Here is a 24,179-nt window from a genome sequence, read left to right on the forward strand (position 1 = left end):
ACTGTCCAACATTAGATGAGATTTTGGGATTGGCCAACATTTGCTCAATTATTATGGATTACGGGAAAATGATATAGTGTAGATTTATTTGTTCTTAAGGGCAGCACGGTAGCATTGTGGATAGCACAATTGCTTCACAAATCCATGGTCCCAGGTTCGATTCCGGCTTGGGTCATTGTCTGTGCGGAGTCTGCACGTCCTCCCCGTGTCTGCGTGGGTTTCCTCCGGGTGCTCCGGTTTCCTCCCACAGTCCAAAGATGTGCGGGTTAGGTGAATTGGCCAATGATAAATTGCCCTTAATGTCCAAATTGCCCTTGGTGTTGGGTGGAGGTGTTGAGTTTGGGTAGGGTGCTCTTTCCAAGAGCTGGTGCAGACTCAGGGGGCCGAATGGCCTCCTTCTGCACTGTAGATTCAATGATAATCTATGATTAATCTAGGACAAAGGTTCGGCACAACATCGTAGGCCGAAGGGCCTGTTCTGTGCTGTATTTTCTATGTTCTATGTTCTATTATCAGTGTGCAAAGAATTACGCTGACAGTCAATTTTGAATTGTCAGTCAGGTCACAGTGTGTCGCATTTACATTTACTGGAAACTACATACATTGATACGGAGGGCCCGGTTCTTTGCAAACAGAAGGAACTGTGGTGATTTTGAGCCCACGTTAGACGTCTGCGTGAACAGTAATGCGGATGAAAAATTCAGCAATGATCAGAAAGCGCAATTCTCGTTGGCGAGGTCATCGTCGGTGTGGGAGGTGAGCGACACATGGTGCTGCCATTCTCACACTCCACAGGGATGAAGAGCCGAGTGTGTGCAGGGATTTGAGGAGCATGGCGCCATGACATGAAAGCGTGGAGGATCTGTATGGGCGAATAAAGTGATTTTTAATAAATGTGTGACATTACAATGGTGACCTATCTCTACTAGTGCCTAGGTTCAGCCGTGCCCACCCATGCCTATAGTTTCTTACTCTTCCTCACCTTCCTGCTATGTCCAGGTGTATTCCCAGGACCCACAGTTAAGGTTGAGAAGGCCTGCTGACTTCCACGCCTTGTTACCTGAGATAACCTTTGACCTTTGTGGGTGTCTACTGAGGGGGTGGATCCGTGGACCTTGAGGGTCTGGGTCTACTTTCAGGCTGCATGGGTGTTGCAGTGCTGCCTCCCTCGGTGTGCAGGGCTGGAAGTGTGTTACTCATAGGGAGGGGGTGTCAGTTGCGCTGGACACCTCCAGGGTCTCCTGGGTGGAAGGCCCTGGGCTACGCTCCTACCTATCCTCTTCTCTTTAGGTACCCAGGGGGCCTTGGGCTCCTCCATGGGTTAGGACAGCAGCTGAAGTGAGAGCCACAAGCCCTTCCATCCTCAGGTGCTGACACTGGTGGATTCTGCACCATGCAGTTGAAGGCCTTCACTATGGAGCTCATGGCCTCAGTCATAGAGGTCATGAGCTGAATCATGCCGCAGACAGCCCCTCCCTCCTCTCCCCATGGAGTGCACGTCCTGCACCAAAGTCTCCACTGCGGATGCCACCCTTGCAATGTTGGCGTCATTGCGTCGGAGTGACGGCACCATCTCCTCAGACAGAAGATGATGGAATTCTTCCAGTCAGCCTTGCAGTCTGAGGAGCGATGCTGTCACCCTGCCTGGTGCTTGCGACTCTGTCTTTGCAGCTGAGCTGCTCTGGGACAACCAAACCTCATCGGCCAGGGGCTCGGCAGAGTGCTGGGCTCTGACATCGCTCCGACTGCTCGATTTCTGGGACATTTCTTCCTCCGCCTGATGTGGATCTTCACCTGTGAGGTACTCACCAGTGAGCAACCCAGAAGCCTGCCTACTGGTTAATCCCACTGAGATGTGAGTATCTGCACTGGTGTTGGGTACGGGTGACAGCTGTGATGCCTCCTCTATGCTTGTCTTTGCAATGTCTTCCTCAGAGCTGATCTGGTCTGTGGTCTCCAGAGAGCATGTGGATGGTCCAGGCTTTCGACTGATTGACGTGCAAGGGAAGTGAGATGGCATCAGTGCATCACAGTGGATGGATGATAGAGAAAGTTAACTCCTTTGAGGCTTGCACCATGACGACATGTCACTTTTGTCTACTGCCCCCACCTCGTCCTCTGCATCAGTGCAGTCCTGCTCCTCGCCTGCCAGCTCAAGTGCTCTCTTCTCATAGGGCATTAGGCTTCTTAGTTTTGGCATGGCTCTGGCACGCTGTGCCCACTCACGCCGTTTGTGCTCCAGTTTGTCCTGCAATGAGACAGCTGGGGAGAGTGTAGGCAGCAATCCTGCTGGGTCAGATGGTGATGAAGACTGGCATGCGTGGGATGTGAGTTGGAGTGGGGATAAGAAGAGCAGATTATCTACTGGGGGTGGCCATGCAAATGGGGGAGGGAATCCATGAGGTGGCTCAGAAAGAGGTCACCACAGAGGCGTGATGGGTGTGTGAAGATGTGCAGTGGAACACATTAGGAGTCAGACTTTCCCTGGCTGCACGAAGAAGGTCATTCAACTTCTTCCGGCACTGTTGCCCTAACTTCTTACGAAACAAATTGCCACTCACTATCGTGACCATTCAATGCCTCCCAGGCGGGAGTGGTGACCTTGCTTGATGTGCATCTGCGGAATTGCAGGTAGAGTATGTTACACTTCTGCTCCACACCATCCAGGGGTTTGGTGAGGGATCCCTCTGTGAATCGTGGTGCTGTCTTCCTGGCAGCCATTCCCCTGAATGGGCTTGGAACAAATGCAGGGGAGTACTAGGGAGGAGTTTAAAAGGACACCTTACTGAGCACTTTCCCGGGGAGAAAGTGTCAGAGGCAAGTCACCACAAGCACAGCATGAATCATGGGGAAGTTAAATTGTTAACGAAGCTGAATATTCAATGAGGTTTCCCGCCAGTATCAGCAGGATTCTCCCCGGTTTTCTCACAGGAACTGACACTTCGAAAAAATATGGTAAGATTCCGCCCAACATGTACACACATTTACGCTAGAGGGATCTTCCGCACCTCCGGTGTGGGCTTCCTGGTGGTGAGGGGTGCGTTCAACACAAAACCCTGCTGACGGTGGGATCAGAAGATCCCACTGCCAACCAATGAGAAACACACAGCGGGTTGCAGAGAAAATCCTGGCCAAAATAATAATAATCTTTATTAGTGTCACAAGTAGGCTTGCATTAACACTGCAATGAAGTTACTGTGAAAATCCTCTAGTCGCCACACTCCGGCGCCTGTTTGGGTACACTGAGGGAGAATTCAGAATGTCCAATTCACCTAACAAGCACGTCTTTCGGGACTTGTGGGAGGAAACCGGAGCACCTGGAGGAAACCCACGCAGACACAGGTAGAACATGCAGACTCCGCCCAGACAATGACCTCAGCCGCGAATCAAACCCGGTTCCTGGCGCTGTGAAGCAACAGAGCTAACCACTATACTGCCGAGACAGCCATTTGCTGGTTCATCCTTCAGTATATTTACTTGACCAATCAAAGTCAAGCTGCCTGGTTTAAATTTCAAACAATGCTTGGCAGTTAACTGTCAGTCACCATCAACTGATGCCCCCATTCTCCACGGCAACACTTCTACCAACCAGAGTCCACTTGCCAGCCAATCAGCGCTCCCTTCTCATACAGTATAAACTGTAGTTCAGTTTACGTTTGCTCTTCTTGTTAATTGCCCTGATGAGTGCAAAACGAAAAGCTTTGATGCAAATGTACTTACATTTTCGATGCAAGGTTTACTTTTCCGGTCAAGGACCTTCCTTCAGAATTGAAAGGAGATAAAAATAATCTTGGTGTTGAGCAAATGTAATGGTGGAGGTGGAGGGGACAAGAAGAAAAGAAAAAAGTCTGTGATGGGGTGGAGGGCAGTAGAGATTAAGTTACAAAAATTGTAATGGTACAAAAGGCAAAGGAAGTGGTTGTTCCAAAGTGGATGTGAATGGCAGAGTACTGAACAGCTGTGCCTGAAAGCAAAAACCTGAAAAACAGTGTGAAGGCCATTACCTGCAAAGAAAACAGAAATAAAATTAGGGTGACACAGTTTACAGGATGAAATAGCTGAACTCAACTTTGAGTCCAGAAGGTTTTGAAGTACCTAATTGAAAAATGAGGTACTGTTCCTCAAGCTGGTGTGGAGCTTCGCTGTAACAGTGCAGCAGGCCAAGAATGGAGATGTACAGGTGAGAACAAAATGGAACATTAAAATGGTGAGCTCAACAGTCATGCTTGCAATCTGGGTGGAGGCATTCTGCAAAGCAGACACCCAATCTGCATTCAGCCTCCCAATGAATACAATGTACTAAGTATGCAGAAGTACATGTAAACCACTGCTTCACCTGGAAGGAGTGTTTAGGGCCTTGGATGGTGTGGAGAGAGGAGGTAAAAGGGCAGGTGTACATCTCCCACATTAGCACATCTGCTGCATTTGCATGGTGCCATGAGAAGAGGGACACAGTTTTGGGGGTGATTGAGGAGTGGACAACATTATGGCAGAGGGAACAGTTCTTTTTGAAATGCTGTCAGTATTACCACCCTTCATCCTATCGCAGACTTTCCCTTTCGTTCTTCCTCCATCACCCTCCTTCACTTGTTCAAAACCTGGTACATTTTTATCTTCTTCAGTTCCAGAGAAAGACCCTTGACCTGAAACGTTCACTCTGCTTCACTGTTCACAGATGCTGCCAGACCTGTGAAATGCATCCAAGATTGTAGTACAATATTTGTATTCCATACACAGTATTCTCGTACTGCAGGACTGCACCTGAACTGTGGTGAGATGTGCGTCCTAGCTGAAAGGATAAATGGCAAAAAGGACTTTAAACTAATAAAGGTTGGGCCAAATGCTGATCAAACTGATAACTTGAACATAAAAATCAATATCAGAACCATGGTGAGAATGTAAAAGATAAATAAATAGTCCAAGTTCAGGTAACAATATAGGAAAGAGTGTCTTTGATATTTAGCAGTCCTGTTTATAATTTTAAAACTGAGAAATTAATGGCATCAGTGTATATGGACAGGTTTGTTAACTAAATTGGAGTTTTTTTGCACGAATACATGCAGCGTAAGGAATAAAACAAGCAAATTATTCGAACAACTTCAGTTCAAAGGACACACTCGCCATTACAGAGAGCTGGCTACAAGTTGTACATAAATGGAAGCTTAGTATTCCAGGCTGCTTTGTCTTTGAAAAGAATAGGGAAAGGAGGAAGAATAACATTATTGTTAAAAGACAGTGGCTTTGATTTTAACAGCCACACAGGGCGGAGGGTTAAAATATTAGGATTGAACAGGGACAGTGGCGCAGTGGTTAGCACTGCTGCCTCATGGCGCCGAGGACCCAGGTTCGATCCCGGTCCCAGGTCACTGTCCGTGTGGAGTTAGCACATTCTCTCCGTGCCTGCGTGAGTCTCACCCCCACACCCCAAAGATGTGCAGGCTAGGTGGATTGGCCATGCTAAATTGCCCCTTAATTGGAAACAAAACGAATTGAGTACTCTAAATTTTTTGCATTTAAAGCTTAGCAAATATAGAGTGCGATTCTCCAGCATGTTTCTAGGCAGCGGGAGATGGTGCACTGTTCATTGGCCATAGGATTCCCTCCCACCGCTGTTGTCAATGGGAATTCCTATTGAAACCATGTCACACCGTCGGGGAACCCACGGGCGGGAGGATTCTGCCGGCAGGACCAGAGATTTCCGCCAGCTGCAAATGGCCAGAGAAATCCAGACATAAATCAATCCTTTGATGAGACCGCCACAAAATGCAGCCATGATATAATTAGCCTTCAAGGCCCTAGAATATCCTCAGCATAATTACTAAAATTTAGCAGTTTGTGATGGGGAAGTCAATGTGGAATTCCTTGCAAGCAGATCTGAAGCGGGGATCGCTAACTTAGCATGTAAGTGCTGGAGATAATCACTTTTTGGCACTCCTTGTGGGCCAAGAAGAGCTTCTCTCAGGCCTCATAAGAAAGGGAATTTTTGACTCCACTGTACTGAAGTTCTCCCCAGCATCCAGAAACTTGCAGGCCACATAACACCTTTAATATCCTAGCTGTCCCCATCCCATGATCCTAGTGGTTGCTTCAAGCTTTCAGCCTTTACTGGCCATGGAAGACTATCCCCACGGGTCTCTAGTTGTGACTTCCTGCTGCGCATTTGCACTGCTATTCACTGGCCAAGATGTCAATTTGATCAGCTAGTGGAGAGAAGTTTGCAATACGTTATTTACGTGAGGCCCTGCTGGGTTTATTCTGTCGATCCCGCACTATCACCTTTGATATCAGTGCCAATTTTGCAGGAGTGAAAGATAGGTCGCATAGGCTTAACCTGCCTATCGAAGAGCGAGGAGTGAACTGAACATGTGTGTTTGGAACATTAAAATAATTTAATAGAACATATACTTAGAAACTAGTTCTATTGGAATTCAAAGTGAAATAAATGTATCAGTGCATTTCCCTGCCATAACGTGTAGGATTTTCAGCTGAAACGAAGCTTTAGAGCAATCACTTCAAGCAGATGCAGCAGATTAGTGCCAAATCTGGCCTTTAGAACCCTGCCAAGACCAGTCTATATATCTGAGAGAGCCAGGCATGGATTAGTGCTTTAAGCAAGAATCAAAACCAGAGTTTGGAGTGATTGGTAGTGAGAATGAATCTCCAAACTCAAAAGCAACACTGAGCAACAACTGTTAATCAGGATCCACAGTTCCCAGGTTTTGACATTAAAGGCGCTCATAGTTGGAGTCTGTAGTCATCCGGTCGATGAGTTCCAGCCAACTTCAAGAACCTATCGGGGTGTTTGCAGTAGAATGGGTTTGTCATTTAATTAATTTGTTTAAAAATTCAGAAAGGCAAAAGAGAAACTTATTAATCAGAAAATGGAAAAACACAGGCTTTGTTATTTACTGGCATGGAGATATTCTGGATGGAAAACCTAGAAACACTGATTTCCTGGAGCAATTGCAGAAATTAACCAGAAGGAATTATATAATGCAAATAAAGCAACTTCATAATATTCATGAGTCAATGAGATGTTGGGCATGATTTAACGCTAAAAAAACAGTCCTGTTTTGGGCACATATAGCAAGGCCTTTCTCGGCGCTGCAGTATCAAGAACGACCGCGCGATCAAATGGGACTCTTTTTATGGCATCAGTCGGAAATGCCCCGCCGAGGCCGCACTTCACTCATTTTTAAATGCCACCCTGATCTCTTGACGCCCCCCCCCCCCCCCCCCCCAAGACTCTCCACCCTGGCCTCTGCCCCCCCCTTCCCCCGGTGCCCCAACATACCTCTAATAGGTCCTTGAGCCCCCACCCCCACCCCAACGCCCACCTCTTAAGGGCAGGGCATGCTCGGGCCTGATCCCTGGCACAGGAAACCTGGCAACTGGGCTGCTTGACACTGCCAGCCTGGCACCCTGGCAGTGCTCCTGGCAGTGTCAGGGTGGGACTGCTATGGTGCTGGGTGGCACTGCCAGGCTGGCAGTGCCAAGGTGCCTGGGTGGCAGCGGGAGTGCCAGGGTACCACCCGAGGGCCTCCGATGGACCAGGAGACCTCCCAGGTGCCGTTACGTCTGGCCCACGTTTGTGTGAAACAGTGCTGAATAGCGCCAAAGTGAGGTCTCCATGCGCGGACATTCTTTCCCAGGCCTTATGGGAATTGGGCACCGACATGTTTAAAAGAGCCTAATGGCTCACTTAAATATGTAAATCTGAATCTCTCCCAGCAAGGGCAAGATCCAGATTGCAGCATATCGTGAGATCTCACGAGGTGTTCCGAGCATCGCAAATGTTGCGAGGGACCTCGTGCAAGATTTAACGGCCTCATCATGCCACTGAGACCGGTGCGACGAGGCCATTTGATCACACCCATTTTTTTTGCAAATTTAACGGCCGTACATGTAACTCACACAGCGCCTTTTAAATATTTGCGTCTGCTCCTTTCCTGAAGTTACTATACCATTTCTGCATTGGTAACAGTGAGAACCAATAGCCTCACTATTATTTTGACAGAAAGTTCTGGTTCACAATGTCGCTGAATTTTAACTCCCAAAATCAGGTGGGTTAGATTCATGTCAGAGGCTAAAATGCCAGACATCTGAAACGAACTCAACCAGCCTTGGGCCCAAGCAAAGAACTCACTTCCAAGTTAAAACCGAACTATTGAGTCTAAAATAGAAGTGTGTCAAATATCAATATTGGGAGTCAAAAATGCTAGTCATTATTGAAGCTGAAACTTGCAGTTATATTAATGTAAATACAAATTTTCATGCATGGTTTCAAAGAGCTGCTCTTCCTTTGTTTTATACACCTTGTCAGTGTTTTTAAGGAGAATATTCTTCAGATCTTGACTACAAATCTTTATTACTTTCATATATAATGGATTGTTTCTTGCATATCATTCCTTTAAATTTTGTTTTTATCATGGTTGTGCCATGAGTTTACATGTTCTACTTTTAAGGAATTAATTACATTTACATTGTCAGTTCTCTTAGCATTCTGTCTACTTTGGTTTTACAACCAACTGGGACCACCAGAAACAAGTCAAGCAGATTGATTGCTCTCCTGAGCTTATTTCGAGATAAGCTGCTCGTTCAGAAATTCAGAGTTGAATTTCTGATCTCTAGGAGTGACAAGTTCTCATTTTACTATTAACTCTTTGGAAATATCCTTGGCATTCCTGGTTCAATTTGACACATTTTTTTTTTTAAATCGAGTTAACAAAAATTGTGCACACAGATAGGTGCCTCTTAGATATTATGAATGCGGTAGAAAATTGATTGTGAGCTCTTACGAGGCTAAGGACATTTGGGTCTCCTGATATTCTGGAAATTATTCAGTATCTCCAACTATTCCAACTATTCAGTATCTTCAGACTAGAGTGGAAAGTATTTAATTTCTGTTATAATAGTTTTGTGCTATGAGAATTATTTTCTTGATCATTGAATATATGTTTGAATACTGTAGGGTTAGTTGGCTCTACTTTGAATTATTTAATACAGCTAATATCTAGTAGAATTATGTTTTTTGTTTACCAGGTCTAATGTACGCTTCACTGCAAGTATTTTAGGTAAACAAGTGGACAGCCTTGCTCCATCAATTACTAGGGTTTTAGTTCAGGGTAAACAAGTAAGTACATACCTTACTCAACAGTATAACAGTTCTTTGGTAATTTTTCTTTGTTTTATTTAATATTGCTGTTAATTTTGCATTTTTTTCATTAGCCACATTTTTCTAATGCTTGCATATCCATGGGTAAGTCATGTGAAAAAATAAAATATTTTCATATTTAAACCACCCAATATACCATTCCCATGCCCTGTAAAGAGTGTCCATACAAGTGCCAGCCTGGGCATGCCTCATTTACATTGCTGTTGTGAATGAAAGAAATTCTTCCCCCTGAACATTATAAAGAAAGAAATTACATTCCATAAACTGAGGACTTCCGAAACACTGAAACTTAGTACATTTTAAAATGAAGTCATTGCTGTTATGTAAGGAGACGTGTCAGCCAATTTGTCAAGGCCCAAATTCCCAAGAAGAATAACACCTTCTTACTTATCCATCTGTGTAAGGGATGTCAGTGCTGATGAGCAGAATGTTTGTACATTTTCTTACATAGTCACCATTCTTTGCCCTTTTTTTATCCGCCCAAAAGTTCAGCTATGAAAATATAAATTCCCATGGCTGATGTATATTTTCAAACTCCTTTGAATGAATTTTCCAATTAAGTGACAACATATGAACAATTTCTTGGTATACTCATGCCTCCTGGGATCTTCGGAGATTTGACTGAATTCTATTTTATTTACAACCCATTGAGTGAACAGAAATTGGATACTTTCTTTTCAACCATGAGAGCTGAACTCGGGTCCAGATTTCATTGATGAAAGCTGTGTTCTAACTCATTGTGTCATGCTGTCACCTATTTGAACAAGGACCTTGATTTTACTTGAATTACCCCTGATGTTTAGATAATTTTATGCAAAGGATGGGGAATAAGACACCAGAAGCAAATTGTTTGTTTTTCTTTTTGTATATGCCTGGCTTGCTAAAAATCATTAATTTAACAGGAGGGTTTTCTTTTACAATGCAGCTAAATGGCTAAATAACAGCTGCTTTCATAAGGGTTTTGACTTTGCACAGATATATTAAAAAGGAGTTGCAATCTGAATATCCTCCTATTTAAACAACTCTCACCAATATATTGGACACACAGGTCAATTTCAATTTTCACAAATATGTTTCTTGCTAAAATATTTTTTGCATTTTTGTCAACACATACCAAAGTAACACATAATAGAAACAAAGTTAACAGCCACGAGGAAATTGATACAGCATCTGGAGGAGGCTTTTCATCATGTTCAACATGGCATCTTGAGTGAAGGAATGTTACTGCATGTGCTACTGTAGTATTCTTATTAGCTATCTCCATTGTAATTCAAATTGTTGTGTTGACACACTTTCACACCCCAAACTGGAGCACAATTTTTAAACAATGTAAAATAATTTGGAATCTTATTAATGGTAAAGACTAAAAGTGAGCAAACAATTTGGCATGTTTAATGCTGCACTTTTAGTTTTTGTCGTGCTTCTCGCCTTTTATTGCTTAGCACAGATTTTATATATATATATGTATGTTATACAGTACACATTACTATAATTTTTTAATTTACTGTGCAATTTTTTAAAAATGTGGACTATATCACTATTTTTAAAAATCAGGCTCATATTAACGTGCACATGTACTATGTGAATAGATGCTTCACTCACTAAGTTTTCTTCACTGTTATTTGCCAGGTGACGCTAGGGGTGTTCGGACATGAGGAGGCGGTGATTTCAAACCCCTTGTCTCCAGGAGACATAAAGAAGATTGTCTACACTAAATGTGCCAAGCATGATGAAAGGGAGGCAGTACTTCAACAGGAACTTGTCATTCATATTGGTTGGCTTATCTCGAATTCTCCAGAACTCTTTCAGGGCATGCTAAAATTTCGAATCGGGTATGTTGAATTTGTGCAGCATTTGGCTTTGAAGCAAATCGCTATTGAAATACTATGGAAGACATGAGGTTGCATGACAATTGATTGTGAAGCGATTTGTTTTGCAAATTAATGTTTCAGGTATTCATGGGGACAGTACAATCCTGGTGATTTATACTGATATTGATAGTTTGCTGGAGGAGTGATTACCATTAGTTAAACTTTCCCAAGATTATTTAATCGTAACACTGTTTGGCCCTGCAAATTATTGATCATGTTTCCCCGAGGGAAACTGAACATCATGAAGGGCAACGAGAAAATTGCAGAATGGAAACAAGTCAACGCTTCATCACAGACATTCCTGACCAACAGTGAAACCAAAAGGGTTTGGTTGAAGTTAAGTCAAGTAGAAATGAAGGTTCCATTTGTGAAATGTATATGTCCAGTAAGCATGAGTGATTCCCCTCGGAAGAAACGCAGAAATTAAAGACTTCAAAAAAGACTAGGAACTATTGAACATATAAAGGAATCAGCAGAAAGAATTAAAGCTCGAGAGAAGACATTGAAACAAGTTGAAATGACTGACAGCAAACCTTTTTTAAAAGTTGCAACAATTCACAAAATAAAATTAAGAAGGAGAACTTAATGAGACAATCAATGTATAATAGGCTGATCTTCATGAACAGAGCAACTAGAAAATAAGAACAAGTCTAGTGAAGAATTGAATCAGGAGAATAAGAGCTTGAAGAAGGAAGGTTGGCAATAAGAAATTAACTGAAGAGGTAAAAACATTGAACTTGGCAGCAGAATCAACAATCTAGACAAAGAAAGAAACTGAGATTGTGTGCCAGAACAAGATTGATGAAATGGTCACACAAATGGAAAAGCGACAATCCTGTATGGAAGAGCTCCATGCAAGACTATATTTGGAAGTGTTCATAGTTAAAGCCTACCAATAAAAACGCAAACCTCAAGATCTCATCAATGAGCCATCTCCACCGCAACAATAAAAAAGCCATATTAAGTATATTGACAAGACATGAAACTTCAGTAACGGATCAAGCTAGATCCCTGGAATTATTCTCTGAGACCAGATTATTGTCGTGCCCAGTAGACATGGAGGGACAGATCTTTCGTAAACATGTGGACCACTTGAGCAGTAGAGTCACTCCAGCAGTCAGTGTTGCCATCACAAAATGTTTTTGAAGCTGTAAGCATCAAACTACCTGATCGACCTGTTATTGACATTACTGATGTCTCTGTGGAAGCAAATAGAGATGAATCGCCTGTGCCAGAAGAGATAGTCATTATTGCAGTTCAGTTCCTGTCAACTTTGATCCTGTGGAAGCATCTCCGATTGCAGAATTACACCGCTCTACCACTCATGTATATTGTTTAGTTAGAGCGTAGGACTGAGTAACTTAGATATTAAAGACTGTATAATGGAGGTAGGAGGGAGAGATGTGGTGATTGTCCCTTTAAGAGCATCAGAGCAGAAGAGGGTCACCTAGCTTGGGGGATCAATTGCGACTGAGAGTGGTTAATCACCCAGGGATGGAGTCCTCTCTTGGGCAGAAGACATCTAGAAGACATGTAGGGATGAAGACAGCCGGTGGGTTTTTCTAGGGCAGCCGAGGGGACTGCTGACCTCTGTACAGCTTTTCTTACTAATAAATACCTTTTCGTATTTCTAAAGACGTCTTTGAGAGTGCATCATTACTTCATTGCTTCCACCATGGTCTCTGATAGAAGCAAAAAGTAGCAAACAATAGACCGGTTAGCTTGACCTCTGGTGGGGAAGTTGCTGGAATCAATCATTAAGGAGGAGATGACTGAACGTTTGGAAAGACAAAGCTCAATCCACCATTGTTAGCATAGTTTTTAGAAGGTAAATCATGCTTTACAAACTTGGTCGAGCTCTTTGAGGACGTAACCAGCAAGGTGGATATTGGGGAATCTGTGGGTATGGTATGTCTAGACTTCCAGAAGGCATTTGACAAGGTGCCGCATAAAAGATTGATCTAGAAGGTGAGATCGCAGAGGGTTGGGTGTAGAATATCAGATTGGATTGGCTGACTGACAGAAAGCAGAGGGTTGGTCCTTCTCTAGCTGGTGAACTAACTGGTGGGGTGCTGCAGGCTTCAGCCTTCGGACCGTAACTGTTTACAATCGATAAAAATGATCTGCAAGCAAAGACAGAGGCACATGGCAAAATTTGTGGATGATACTAAAATAGGTGGGGAAGCAGGCAGTGAAGCGGAGATACAGATTTTACAGATGGATATAGTCAGACTAGAAGATTGGGCAGATGGAGTTTAATGGGGATAAGTGAGAGTTTATCCATTTTGGCCGAAATATAGTTAGGCAAATTATTATCTAAATGAAAAGCAGATTCAAGATGCGTCTGGGCAGATGCATCTGGGTGTCTTTGTTCATGAATTGCAAAATGTGTGTATGTAGGTACAAAATGTAAGAAGGCAAAAGGAATGTTAGCGTTCATTGCAAAAGGACTGGAGCATAGACGTATAGGTGTTGGTGAGACCACATCTGGAGCGTTGTGTCCAGTTTTGGTCTCCTTATTTGAGGAGGGATGTGGTGGCATTGGAAGCAATTCAGAGGAGGTTCACCAGATTGATTCTGGCGATGAAGGGGTTGGCGTATAAGGAGAGATTAAACAGTTTGGGCTTATACTTGCTGAAGTTTAGAGGATGAGAGGGGATCTGATCGAGGTATATAAAATACTGAAAGGGATTGATAAAGTAAATGTAGACCAAATGTTCCCCCTTGTGTGGCAATCTAGAACAAGAGGCAAGATGAGGAGGCAATACTTCCCACCGAGGGTGGTGAATTTGTGGAACTTGCTACCCCATAGTGCAGTGGAGTCCAAATCATTAAATGGTTTCAGGAGGGATGTAGATATATTTCTGATTTTAAAAAAACAGGTTAAAGGGATATGGGGAACAGGTAATGAGGTGGCTTTGAGACCAGAAAGAGATTAGCCATGATCTGATTGAATGGTGGAGCAGGCTCGAAGGGCTAAATTGCCTACTTCTGCTCCTAATTCCTATATTCCTCTTACATGACCTAATAAATCTCTGCAAGAACAAAAAACATTTTCTTTCAGGATAATTTTAAATTTATTTCCACTTCTTGCGGACTTTTTTATTTTTGCTTCAGTCTGTTATATTCCAATTCTGACCATTTTACTTTATTCCTTTCTTTCATCAACTTCAAAGCCCATCTAGTTCACTAATGTCCTGTAGGGAAGAAAACCTGCCATCTTACCTGGTCTGGCGTACTCGTGACCACAGACCCACAGCAAAGGGGTTGACTCTTAACTGCCTTCCGAAATGCCAGCAAGTCACTCAGTTGTAAGGCAATTAGGGATGGGCAACAGATTGCCTTGCCAGTGATGCCCACATCCCAGGAAATAATACTTATGTTTGTTTAAATACAAAAGAGAAGCAACTGGAGAGCAATGAACTGAAAAGCCAACTATTATCACCAACAAGATTGGCAACACTGGCATTATCCCTGAGGATCTAAGTCTGTTTTTATCGCTTTGCTAAAGAAACTTGGCACATGGAATGCAAAATACAGCAATCAGCCTAATGAGCCGTGTAGTAAATCAGAATCCTAATGACCAGAGTTGGAAAGAAAATACTCAGTGTGGCTTTGTAGAAGATAAAAGGACACGGAATGCAATCGATCTTCTTGGGAGAAAAAGCCATTGAAATGCAAAACAACCTCTCTGTTATATTAATTATACTAAAGCATTTGATGAAGTCCAACACAATCACCTGAAAGTGCTGGAAGGCATCAATATCAACAGAAAGATCTTGCAGCATCAGGAATATGTACTGAACAGGTAGTGGCAATCAGACATGAGAAGTAATTTCAAAGGAGGGGTTAAACAAGACTGCATTCTCTCACAAGCCTGTTTCTCCCTATGCAGTAAATACATTCTCAGCAGAATTGGAGGGATGGATGGTTTTAAGGTAGGAGGGACACTGAATGGTGGCTCAGTGGTGGCTGGTATAACCAGCCATATTGTTAGATCTGAAAGGAATTGGAGCAGGAGAGAGACCGAAAATCAATTAGGGCTTTCACCCCCGGACCCTCAAATTCCCCAAGCCTCCCCATTCTTACTGTTCCCCTTCTCTCAGAGTGCCATCCGCCGAGCCAGTTGTGCTGAAAAACCTCGCTCTTGCACACTCACACCCCCCCCCCCGGCCACAGCAGAGCCCCTAGACCCCAGGCATCTTCTGGGACATTAGGGAAACCATGTTCAGGTGTCCTCCCCTGATCCACACTTTTACCCTATGCTCCTGAGGATATATCTCCAGTGCAGAAGCCCATCTCTCGAGTATTTGATTGTTGGCTGCTGCCTCTATGATGCTGACGCTTCTAGAGTTCAGGCAAGCTGTTCAGGCTTCAAAGTTTGATTGAAATTGTGTTGCAATAATCACCATCTGAGACATGGCATGCACACCCACGAGAAGCAACTGTTTTCACAACTAACAAGGCCCGTTCCTCATTAGCAATAACAATCAGCTGTGAAGCTAGAGGCTGCTCAAAGTCAAAAATAGTTAGTGACCTTTATTATCGAACCAAGAACAGGCCTCTCTCCTGGAAGTGTTTGGTAGGACAGATCGCAGCTGTAGATGGCCCTGTTATAGGTGTGCACAATATTTTACACCTTTACCAAGATGGCGCCGGAGCGAGGCGACTCTCTGCGAGCTCTCACAAACAGATCAACTTTTTACTTAACTTATACTCGTTCTAATCTTTTAAAAATTAATTCTAAACCTGACATTATTACTAACCTCTCTCTTTTCCCTATTATGTATTTTCTTTTATTACCTTTTCTTCTCATGTACTTAATGATCTGTTGAGCTGCTTGCAGAAAAATACTTTTCACTGTACCTCTGTACACGTGACAATAAACAAATCCAATCCAATATTTAAAGATGGTTTGAAGACCTCTGAGTTAAAAAGCCCCTCAAAAACTACCCCACTCCTCTCATAACACCAGGGGCAACCCTGTCATAGAACACCTCTGTGCCCCCACCATTAGTTTGCCTGTGCACAACCCCCTCAGCGTGGTGTCAATTACCAGATGCTAATCACTTTTTTTTTCCAATTCCTTCTTCGCTTCTAATGTTGACATCAAATTAGTCTAATACAGTCATATTTTAATGGAAACTGCTCATCAAAATACATTGATGTATGGTTGTGTCGGCTAGTGTTCCATGAACTCTTTAAAAAGCTGCTTAATTTTGATGGTAAGGTACTTTTTGTCAATTCTCTGCCGTATTCTTTAATCTCCACTGTTGTGAGTATATGCTTTCACATTTAATTGTCATTTAGAAGGGCACAAATTAACCATTAACCACAGGCAGTCAGCATGGATTTGTCATGAGAAGGTTGACTAACTTGATTGAGACTTTTGAGTAAATAACGACCAGCTTGATGAGAGACATGCACTTGAAATGAAATGAAAGTCGCTTATTGTCAAGGTAGACCAGTCAAACAAGCTAAAAGGCCATGGAATCCAAGGGAATGTGGCAAGTTGGATCCAAAATTGGTTCAATGTCAGAAAACATAGTGTAATGGTCGACAGGTGATTTATGACTGATAGGCTATTTTCAGCGGGGTTCTTCAACCACAACCCTCTGGGTAGACAATTCCAAAGATTTACATCCCTCTTGGTGAAGCAATCCCACCTCATCTCAGTCCGAAATGATCAACCTTTTATCCCTAAACTTTGTCCCCTGTTCTAAATTCCTTAGTTAGGGTAAACAGCTGCTCAAGTATCTACCCTGCCAAGCTCCTTCAGAATCTTGTATGTTTCAATGAGATTGCCTCTTTTTCTTAACTTTAGAGAGTATAGGTCCAATTTACTCAGCCACTCATCATCAAAGGACAACCCCCCAGTCCTAATCTTACAAACCTAGGCTGTATGGCCTCCACTGCAACTACAGGTCGAGTATCCTGTACCCAACACCCCTAGGTCCAATTGCATTTTAGATTTCAGATAATTTCAGTTTTCAACTACCTCATGGACACCTTGGGACACTTGCATTACCATGGCTGAAGCCTAGGCTAGCTACAGTCTAAAGTAAATGAAATGCCTAGAAAAGTAGGATGTACCACTGAATAATAAATACAGGGTACAGTCAGTGAGGTTTTTGTTATGACCCCCTGGGAAGTAAGGAGTGTGCACCATCTGGTCCCCATTAACTCATAATGAGTATGAACTCCCCCCGGGAATTGGGGGCTTCCCCCTTAACAGGGACGACTCCACAGTATAAAAACCTTGGCCTGGGTGGAGTTTGGGGAGAGTGACCCTTTGGGGTGTGAGAGTTTGGTCGTGTATCTGACATGTGAGAGTACCTTTAAGAAATGGGTGTTTATAAATGGGTATGTATATAAATATCTGTAGTGAGAGTACCTTTAAGAAATGGGTGTTTACTACTGCAGTGATATCAGAGAGTGGGTGGAGCTGGGCTGTCTGTCAGCTTTTTACTTTCATTTTAGGCTGTTTGCTGCAGGGTGTGTTTTAGTTTCATTTTCAGTGTTGGAGCTGAAGCCAGACACAGCAGGTGTAATGTTGATCTCTCTGCCATGAAAAGACTATCTCTTGATCATTTGGTGAATTCAGAATGATAAATGTTTTCAGTAGTGACTTTAGCCTGATGTGCTTCTGTTAAAGGTTTTGTTTTTAAGTCATATGGATGTTAAAAGGAAAGTTTAAAGGATTACTTAGTGTTGTAGTCTTTGGGGGTTGTATTTGAATTAATGGTTGCTAAGGTGTTCACTGTATGTTTTAGGAGGGTTAACTTGAGTTCATAGAGTAAACATTGTTTTGCTTTAAAAAATAAATTTTCCATTTCTGTTCTACCACACCTGTCGAGTGGGCCGTGTGCTCCCCATACCACAATCTCGTAAAAGTTGTGGGTCAGGTGAACTCCATGATACACTTTGGGGTTCTCTAAACCCTGGCCCATAACAATCTTAATAAACCTCTTTCTTTGTATCCTACCGTGCATCCTATGATTTTATTTTTAAACGCATTTTATTCAAACTTGTATCAAAGTAGAGTGCAGCAAATAAACACCCGGGAAACATTCTTCCCAACAATCAACTATACGGTTTGTACAGATTTTTCTCCCTTTTCACCCCGCCTCCTCCCCATCACCCCCCACCCCCTGCGACAAACAGTTCCTCAAACACGGTCACAAACATCCCCCACCTTTTCTCAAACTCCCCTACTGAGCCCCTTAACTCATACTTTATCTTCTCTAACTGCAGGAAGTCGTACAGGTCACCCAACCATGCTGCTACCACCGGTGGCGATGCCGACCGCCACCCAAGCAAAATTGGTCGCCGTGAAATCAGAGAGGCAAAGGCCAAGACATCGGCCTTTCTGCTCTCCATGAGCTCCGGCTTCTCTGAAACCCTAAATATCGCCACCAAAGGATCCGGGTCCACTCCTTCCTCCACTATCCTGGCTAAGACCGCGAACACACCCGCCCAGAATCTTCCCAATTTTTCACAACCCCAAAACATGTGCGCATGATTCGCTGGCCCCCGCCCACACCTCTCACACTCATCTGCTACCCCCTGAAAGAACCCACTCATTCTCGCCCGAGTCATATGCACCCTGTGCACCACCTTAAACTGTATCAGGCTCATCCTTGAACAAGAGGAGGTCCCGTTTACCCTTCGCAGTGCCTCACTCTATACTCCCCAATTGATCTCCATTCCCAACTCCGCTTCCCATTTCTCCTTGATCTTCACCACCCGCCTCCCTGCTCCCCCAGCCACTTATATGTATCCCCAATTCTTCTCTCCGCTTCCACATCCAGAAGCAGCAGTTGCTCCAGCCGGGTGTATCCCGGCAATCTAGGGAACCCCTTCCATACCTTTCGTGCAAAGTCCCTAACCTGAACTCACTACCCCTCGGCAGCTGTACCCTCTCCGTTAGCTCCTCCAGACTGGCGAACCCTTCCTCCAAATACAGACTGGCGAACCCTTCCTCCAAATACAAATCCCTCACCTTGACCAGCCTCACTTCCCTCCACCTCCGATATACACTATCCATCCCCCCCGGCTCAAACCCATGATTCTCGCACAGCGGCGTTAGCACCGACATCCCTTCCACCCTAAAATTCCTCCTCAGCTGATTCCATATCTTCACCGTGAACTGCACCACTGGGCTCCCTGAATACTTACTCGGAGCCATTGGCAATGCTACCGTCACCATGGCCCTCAAACAAGACCCCTTACAAGATTCCTCCTCCATCCTAACTCACTCTACCCCTTCTCCTTCCCACTACCACCGCACCTTGTCCACATTCGCCGCCCAATAATAATGAAGCAACTTTGGCAACGTCAAACCCCCGCTGCCTCTGTAGCAGGGTCCTCCCCACCATCGGCACCATTCCCGCCCATACAAAGCCAGAGATGATTGTGTTCACTTTCCGAAAAAAGGCCTTTGGTATAAAGATCGGGAGAGCCTGAAAGATAAACAAGAACCTCGGCAGAATATTTATTTTCACCACTTGGACCCTCCCCGCCAACATTAGGTGCAGTATATCCCACCTCTTAAGATCCTCCCTGGCCTCCTCCACCAGCTTCGTTAAGTTCCAGTTATGGAGCCCTGCCATTCCCTCGCTACCTGAATGACGAAGTACCAAAACCTACGCCGCGCTACCGTAAATGGCATCCCCCCTAAATTAGCCAGCCGTCCCAGCTCATTCACCGGGAATACCTCGCTTTTCCCTACATTCAGCTTGTATTCCGAGAACCCTCCAAACCTCCCCAACAGGCCCATAATCCTTCCCATACTCTCCAACGGACCCGAAACATACAGCAAGAGGTCATCGGCATAGAGTGATACCCGATGCTCCCGCTGTCCCCTCATTATCCCCTGTCACTCTGCCGACCCCCTGAGAGCCATCGCCAATGGCTCTATGGCCAGTGCAAACAGCAGCGGCGACAGCGGGCACCCCTGCCTCATTACCCTGTGTAAGTCAAAGCTTCGTGAGCTCATATCATTCGTCCTCACCCTCGCTCTTGGCACCACATACAGCAACCGCACCCATGCCACAAATCTTGGCCCAAACCCAAACCTTCCCAAAACTTCGAACAAGTACCTCAACTCCACCCGATCAAATGCTTTCTCCGCGTCCATGGACACCACCACCTCCATACCAGAGCTCTTGACGGATTCATCACCACATTCAACAGCCGTCTTCTGTTACTCGCGAGCTGCCTGCCCTTCACTAAGCCTGTTTGATCTTCTGCAACCACCCCCGGGACACAATCCTCCATCCTCCCCGCCAACAACTTAGCCAATACTTTCACATCCGTGTTGAATAGTGATGTGGGTCTATACGACCCACATTCCATTGGATCCTTCCTTTTTGGGGGGATTAGTATGATTACTGCCTGCTTCATCGTCTCTGGCAACTCCCCCTTCTCCAGTGCTTCATTAAATTCCCACAACAGATGTGGTGCCAGGTCCGCCGCAAATTCCTTCTAAAATTCTGCCGGGTACCCATCCGGCCCAGGGGCCTTCCCCCACTTCATATCCCTGATACTATCCAGCACCTCCCTCAGCCCTAGGGGCTCCTCCAACGCCTGCCTCGTGCGTCCTATGATGTTTCCCGCCCCTCCGATTCTACTCTGGCGACAAGACTGAAGTGAAGTTGCCGCTGGCAGAGCGTGTTCCACACCCGGACCACCTCATCTGAGCCGCAAGAGGCCTCCCTAAGCTGACCTATATATCTTGTATAGGAAAGCTGGAGGCCTTCGACTTGAGTAACAATGATTGGGCTCAATATATAGAGGGAATGCAATTTTTTTTCAGACCAACGCCATAATTGAAGATGAATGGCAGACCATGACCCTGCACTAATGGCAGTTGGCGGGCCAACTATGCATTTATCAAAAACTTGAGACAGCCGGACACTCCTGCCTACCGTTTTTTTGCAGCTTTGGTAGCCTTGGTAGAAAACCCACTTAAATCCAAAATCACCACTCATTGTTCACCAATTCCACTTCCACACAGACACCCGCGCCCAAGATGAATCAAACAGCAATTTTTTTTTGGCATGTTTAAGGAAGCTGGCTGAGACTTGTGGGTTCAGACCGACCGTGAGTGAATCCCTTTGCGACCATTTTGTCTGCGGGACCTGGGACGGCACCAAGCAGAGAAAGTTGATGACCAAAATCCATCTGACTTTGCAGCGGGCAATTAAGATTGCCGTCTCCCATGAGAGCGCGGAACTAGGAGTCTGAGAGTTTCAAGAGATGACATTGAATCTCGGGCACATTGGAAGACGCTGCCAAGATCCATCCCGGCCGGAGGACCGGGAGATCTGGCAGTGGGTTGCCCGCCCAAAAGATAGTGGCCTCCGCCACAGAACAACCGTGGAGCACAGGGACAAATCCGCGGAGCATGGGTACCCAGACAGACATCCAGGCCTAAGACGACCAGCCTGCCTGCCGCCCCTCCAGATCGTTCTGTCCCCTCGTGACAGGGCATACTATGTCTACGGCTGCAAGTAGGACCCCTACCAATAACTGCACAGTGTGATGGCACCCCCAGTTGCCCCAATTCTAGATGTGGCTAAACTTGGTCATTCTGGACATGGGGAAGAAATTCCAGCAGGGTCAAAAGCGGTCCAAAGCCAACGTGGGGCATCGGAGTCTGCTCTGCAGTTTCACTCCTGGGGATGGCATCTACGTTCGGAATTTTGGCGATGGAGCCACGTGGATCTTGGGGATCGTGCTACGCCAAACAAGGCCAATATCTTACTCCATATGGTCATTGGGCCGAGAATCTAACCACCATGTGGACCACATCCGCAGCCACCTCCAAGAATTGCCAGCGCCCGCCGCCAGCACCCAAATTCCACGAATCCCCCAGCCACAACCTCTGCTGCAACCACTGGCCTGAGAGCAGTTTGGTGATGGTGACCCTTCGGGGCCTGGGTGTTTAGTAGTGTATCTTAATAAACCTCTTTCTTTGTACCCTACCCTGTGTCCTATGAGTGTTTATCGCACGTTGGATTCTCTAGTTTGTGTCGCCTCAAATCACAGACGTCTCACGGTAAAGGTTGATGAGGTTCAAAGAAGTGTCGGTTTTGGATGTGTTCGGTTTTCGTATGTGCGGATAAAGGATACTCGACTTGGATCTCCTTGTTTGAATATGGAGACCATAGTTGCGCGCAGGTGTGATCCCACCAAAGCCCAATACTAACATTTCAAGACCTTCTTATTCTCCCACTGCAATCCCCTTGCGATAAAGGCCAACATGCCAGTTGCCTTCCTAAGTGCTTGTTGTGCCTGCATGCAAATATTCTGTGTTCCTTGTATGAGTCCTCCAAAGTCTCTCTGAGCATCAACATTTCAAAGTTTCACATTTACTAAAATATGTTCTGTGTTACAAGAAAGCTGTGATCACACTAGCAGGGTACAGAAGAGATTTACAAGCACGTTGCCAGGAATGGAGTTTTAGCTATGAGGAAAGATTGGATAGACTATGATTACTTTTTTTGGAACATTTGGATTTGGATTTATTTATTGTCACGTGTACCGAGGTACAGTGAAAAGTATTTTTCTGTGTGCAGCCCAACAGATCATTAAGTACATGAAAAGAAAAGAAAATACATAATAGGGCAACACAAGGTACACAATGTAACTACATAGACACCGGCATTGGGTGAAGCATACAGGGGTGTAGTGTTCATCATAAGAATTATGAACATAAGAAACAGAGAGATTTAATTGAAGTGCATAAAATTATGAGTGACCTAGATGGGGTAGATAGGAACAATCAGTTTCCCTGAGCAGAGCGATAAATAACCAGAAGGGCATAGATGTGAAGTAATTGGTCGAAGAATCAGAGGAGAGTTGAGGAGAATGTTTTTCACCCAGAGGCTGGTAGATTCTAAATTTCACTGCCTGAGATGGTAGTAGATTCAGAAAATTCATTGCATTGGAAAATGCGCAGAAATGTCTGCATTGTAGCCTACTGGGCAACAGACCAGGAGTTGGAAAGTGGGATTGGGTGAGATAGCTCTTCTTTGAGCCCTACCAAGCATGGAGGGCCGCACGGTTGTGACATTATGGGAAATATTCAGAATACAAAGGGTTAATGTCATATCATAATTAACCACTAGATGGAGCTAGCTGCAGACCAAGATAAAGCACTGACTCCCAGACTTTTGGGAGAAGGCTGGAGAGGAGGGCATGGGAGTAGTGAGAGAGATCAGAGTACAGTTATAGATAGAACGTAGAGACTAATGTTAGTGGAGTATAGATTGTAGATTAATAGATTATTGTTTACTGTAGGAGTAAGTGGTCGAGCTTTAACAAGTAGCGCAAATAAATATTAGTTTTGTTAATGAACTTAGTTTCTGTGGTCTTTGTGAACACTACGACATCCATCCTGCTAACAGAATCACAAAGAACACCACAACGGTCTCCTTTCATTTTGTAAATTTTCAATGTTTTTTATGCTTCCACTTCAGATGGATCATCCATGCTATGAAACATGAACTGAAGATTCGAGGTGAGGATCTATCCACTGATTACGTGTACGAGATGTCACCAAGTGAAGTTAAAAAGCTTCTGTTGGATACTCTGCAGCTTGACCAACATGAAAGGTACTCTGAATGAATTAAGTAACATTTCAGTTAAATACTGTTGGGATGCAAGGTCTTTCAGATGTGCGATTAAACAAAGGTCCCTCCTGATCACAAAGGTGGATATAGAAAATTCCATGATATTTTTCAAAGTAGATCAAAAATGTTCCCCCTGTGTCCTGGCCAATACTTATCCTTCAACCAACATTGGTCATTTATCTTCGTGCAGTTTGAGCGATCTTGTGTGCAAATTCAACATCATGACTTCCTACATTGCCACAATGGTCACACTGCTTAAACATTATTTCATTGTCTGTAAAGTGCTTTGGGAGTCTGAAAGTCATGAAAAGCGCTGTATATATGGACATTCTTTCTTGCTTTACCATGTAAAATTGTTTTGAATTAATGAGGGTTTAAAGTTTCAAAAAATGGGGTTATAATTACTGGGTCTGTTCTTCAAGGCCATGATTTGGATAAAATTGCCCATTAAATATATTTTGAACCTGCATTGTCAGCCTAGGGGCGGCACGGTAG

At 44.4% G+C, this 24,179-nt stretch overlaps 1 protein-coding gene across 3 annotated transcripts in view; it reads left to right on the top strand.

Moving 5' to 3' along the window:
• The window catches only part of phkb (phosphorylase kinase, beta), a 447,849-nt gene that overhangs the window by 402,895 nt on the left and 20,775 nt on the right, over window positions 1-24,179 (top strand). For 2 of the 3 annotated variants that reach the window (XM_072518192.1, XM_072518194.1), the window contains 3 exons: window positions 9,043-9,133; window positions 10,805-11,007; window positions 23,532-23,666. In XM_072518192.1, the coding sequence (XP_072374293.1) occupies window positions 9,043-9,133; window positions 10,805-11,007; window positions 23,532-23,666 (429 nt within the window). The remainder of the gene's footprint in view (window positions 1-9,042; window positions 9,134-10,804; window positions 11,008-23,531; window positions 23,667-24,179) is intronic. The other variant, XM_072518193.1, reaches the window with a different exon arrangement.

This window comes from Scyliorhinus torazame, chromosome 10 (assembly GCF_047496885.1).
Source record: "Scyliorhinus torazame isolate Kashiwa2021f chromosome 10, sScyTor2.1, whole genome shotgun sequence".
In the NCBI taxonomy this organism is placed as follows: domain Eukaryota; kingdom Metazoa; phylum Chordata; class Chondrichthyes; order Carcharhiniformes; family Scyliorhinidae; genus Scyliorhinus; species Scyliorhinus torazame.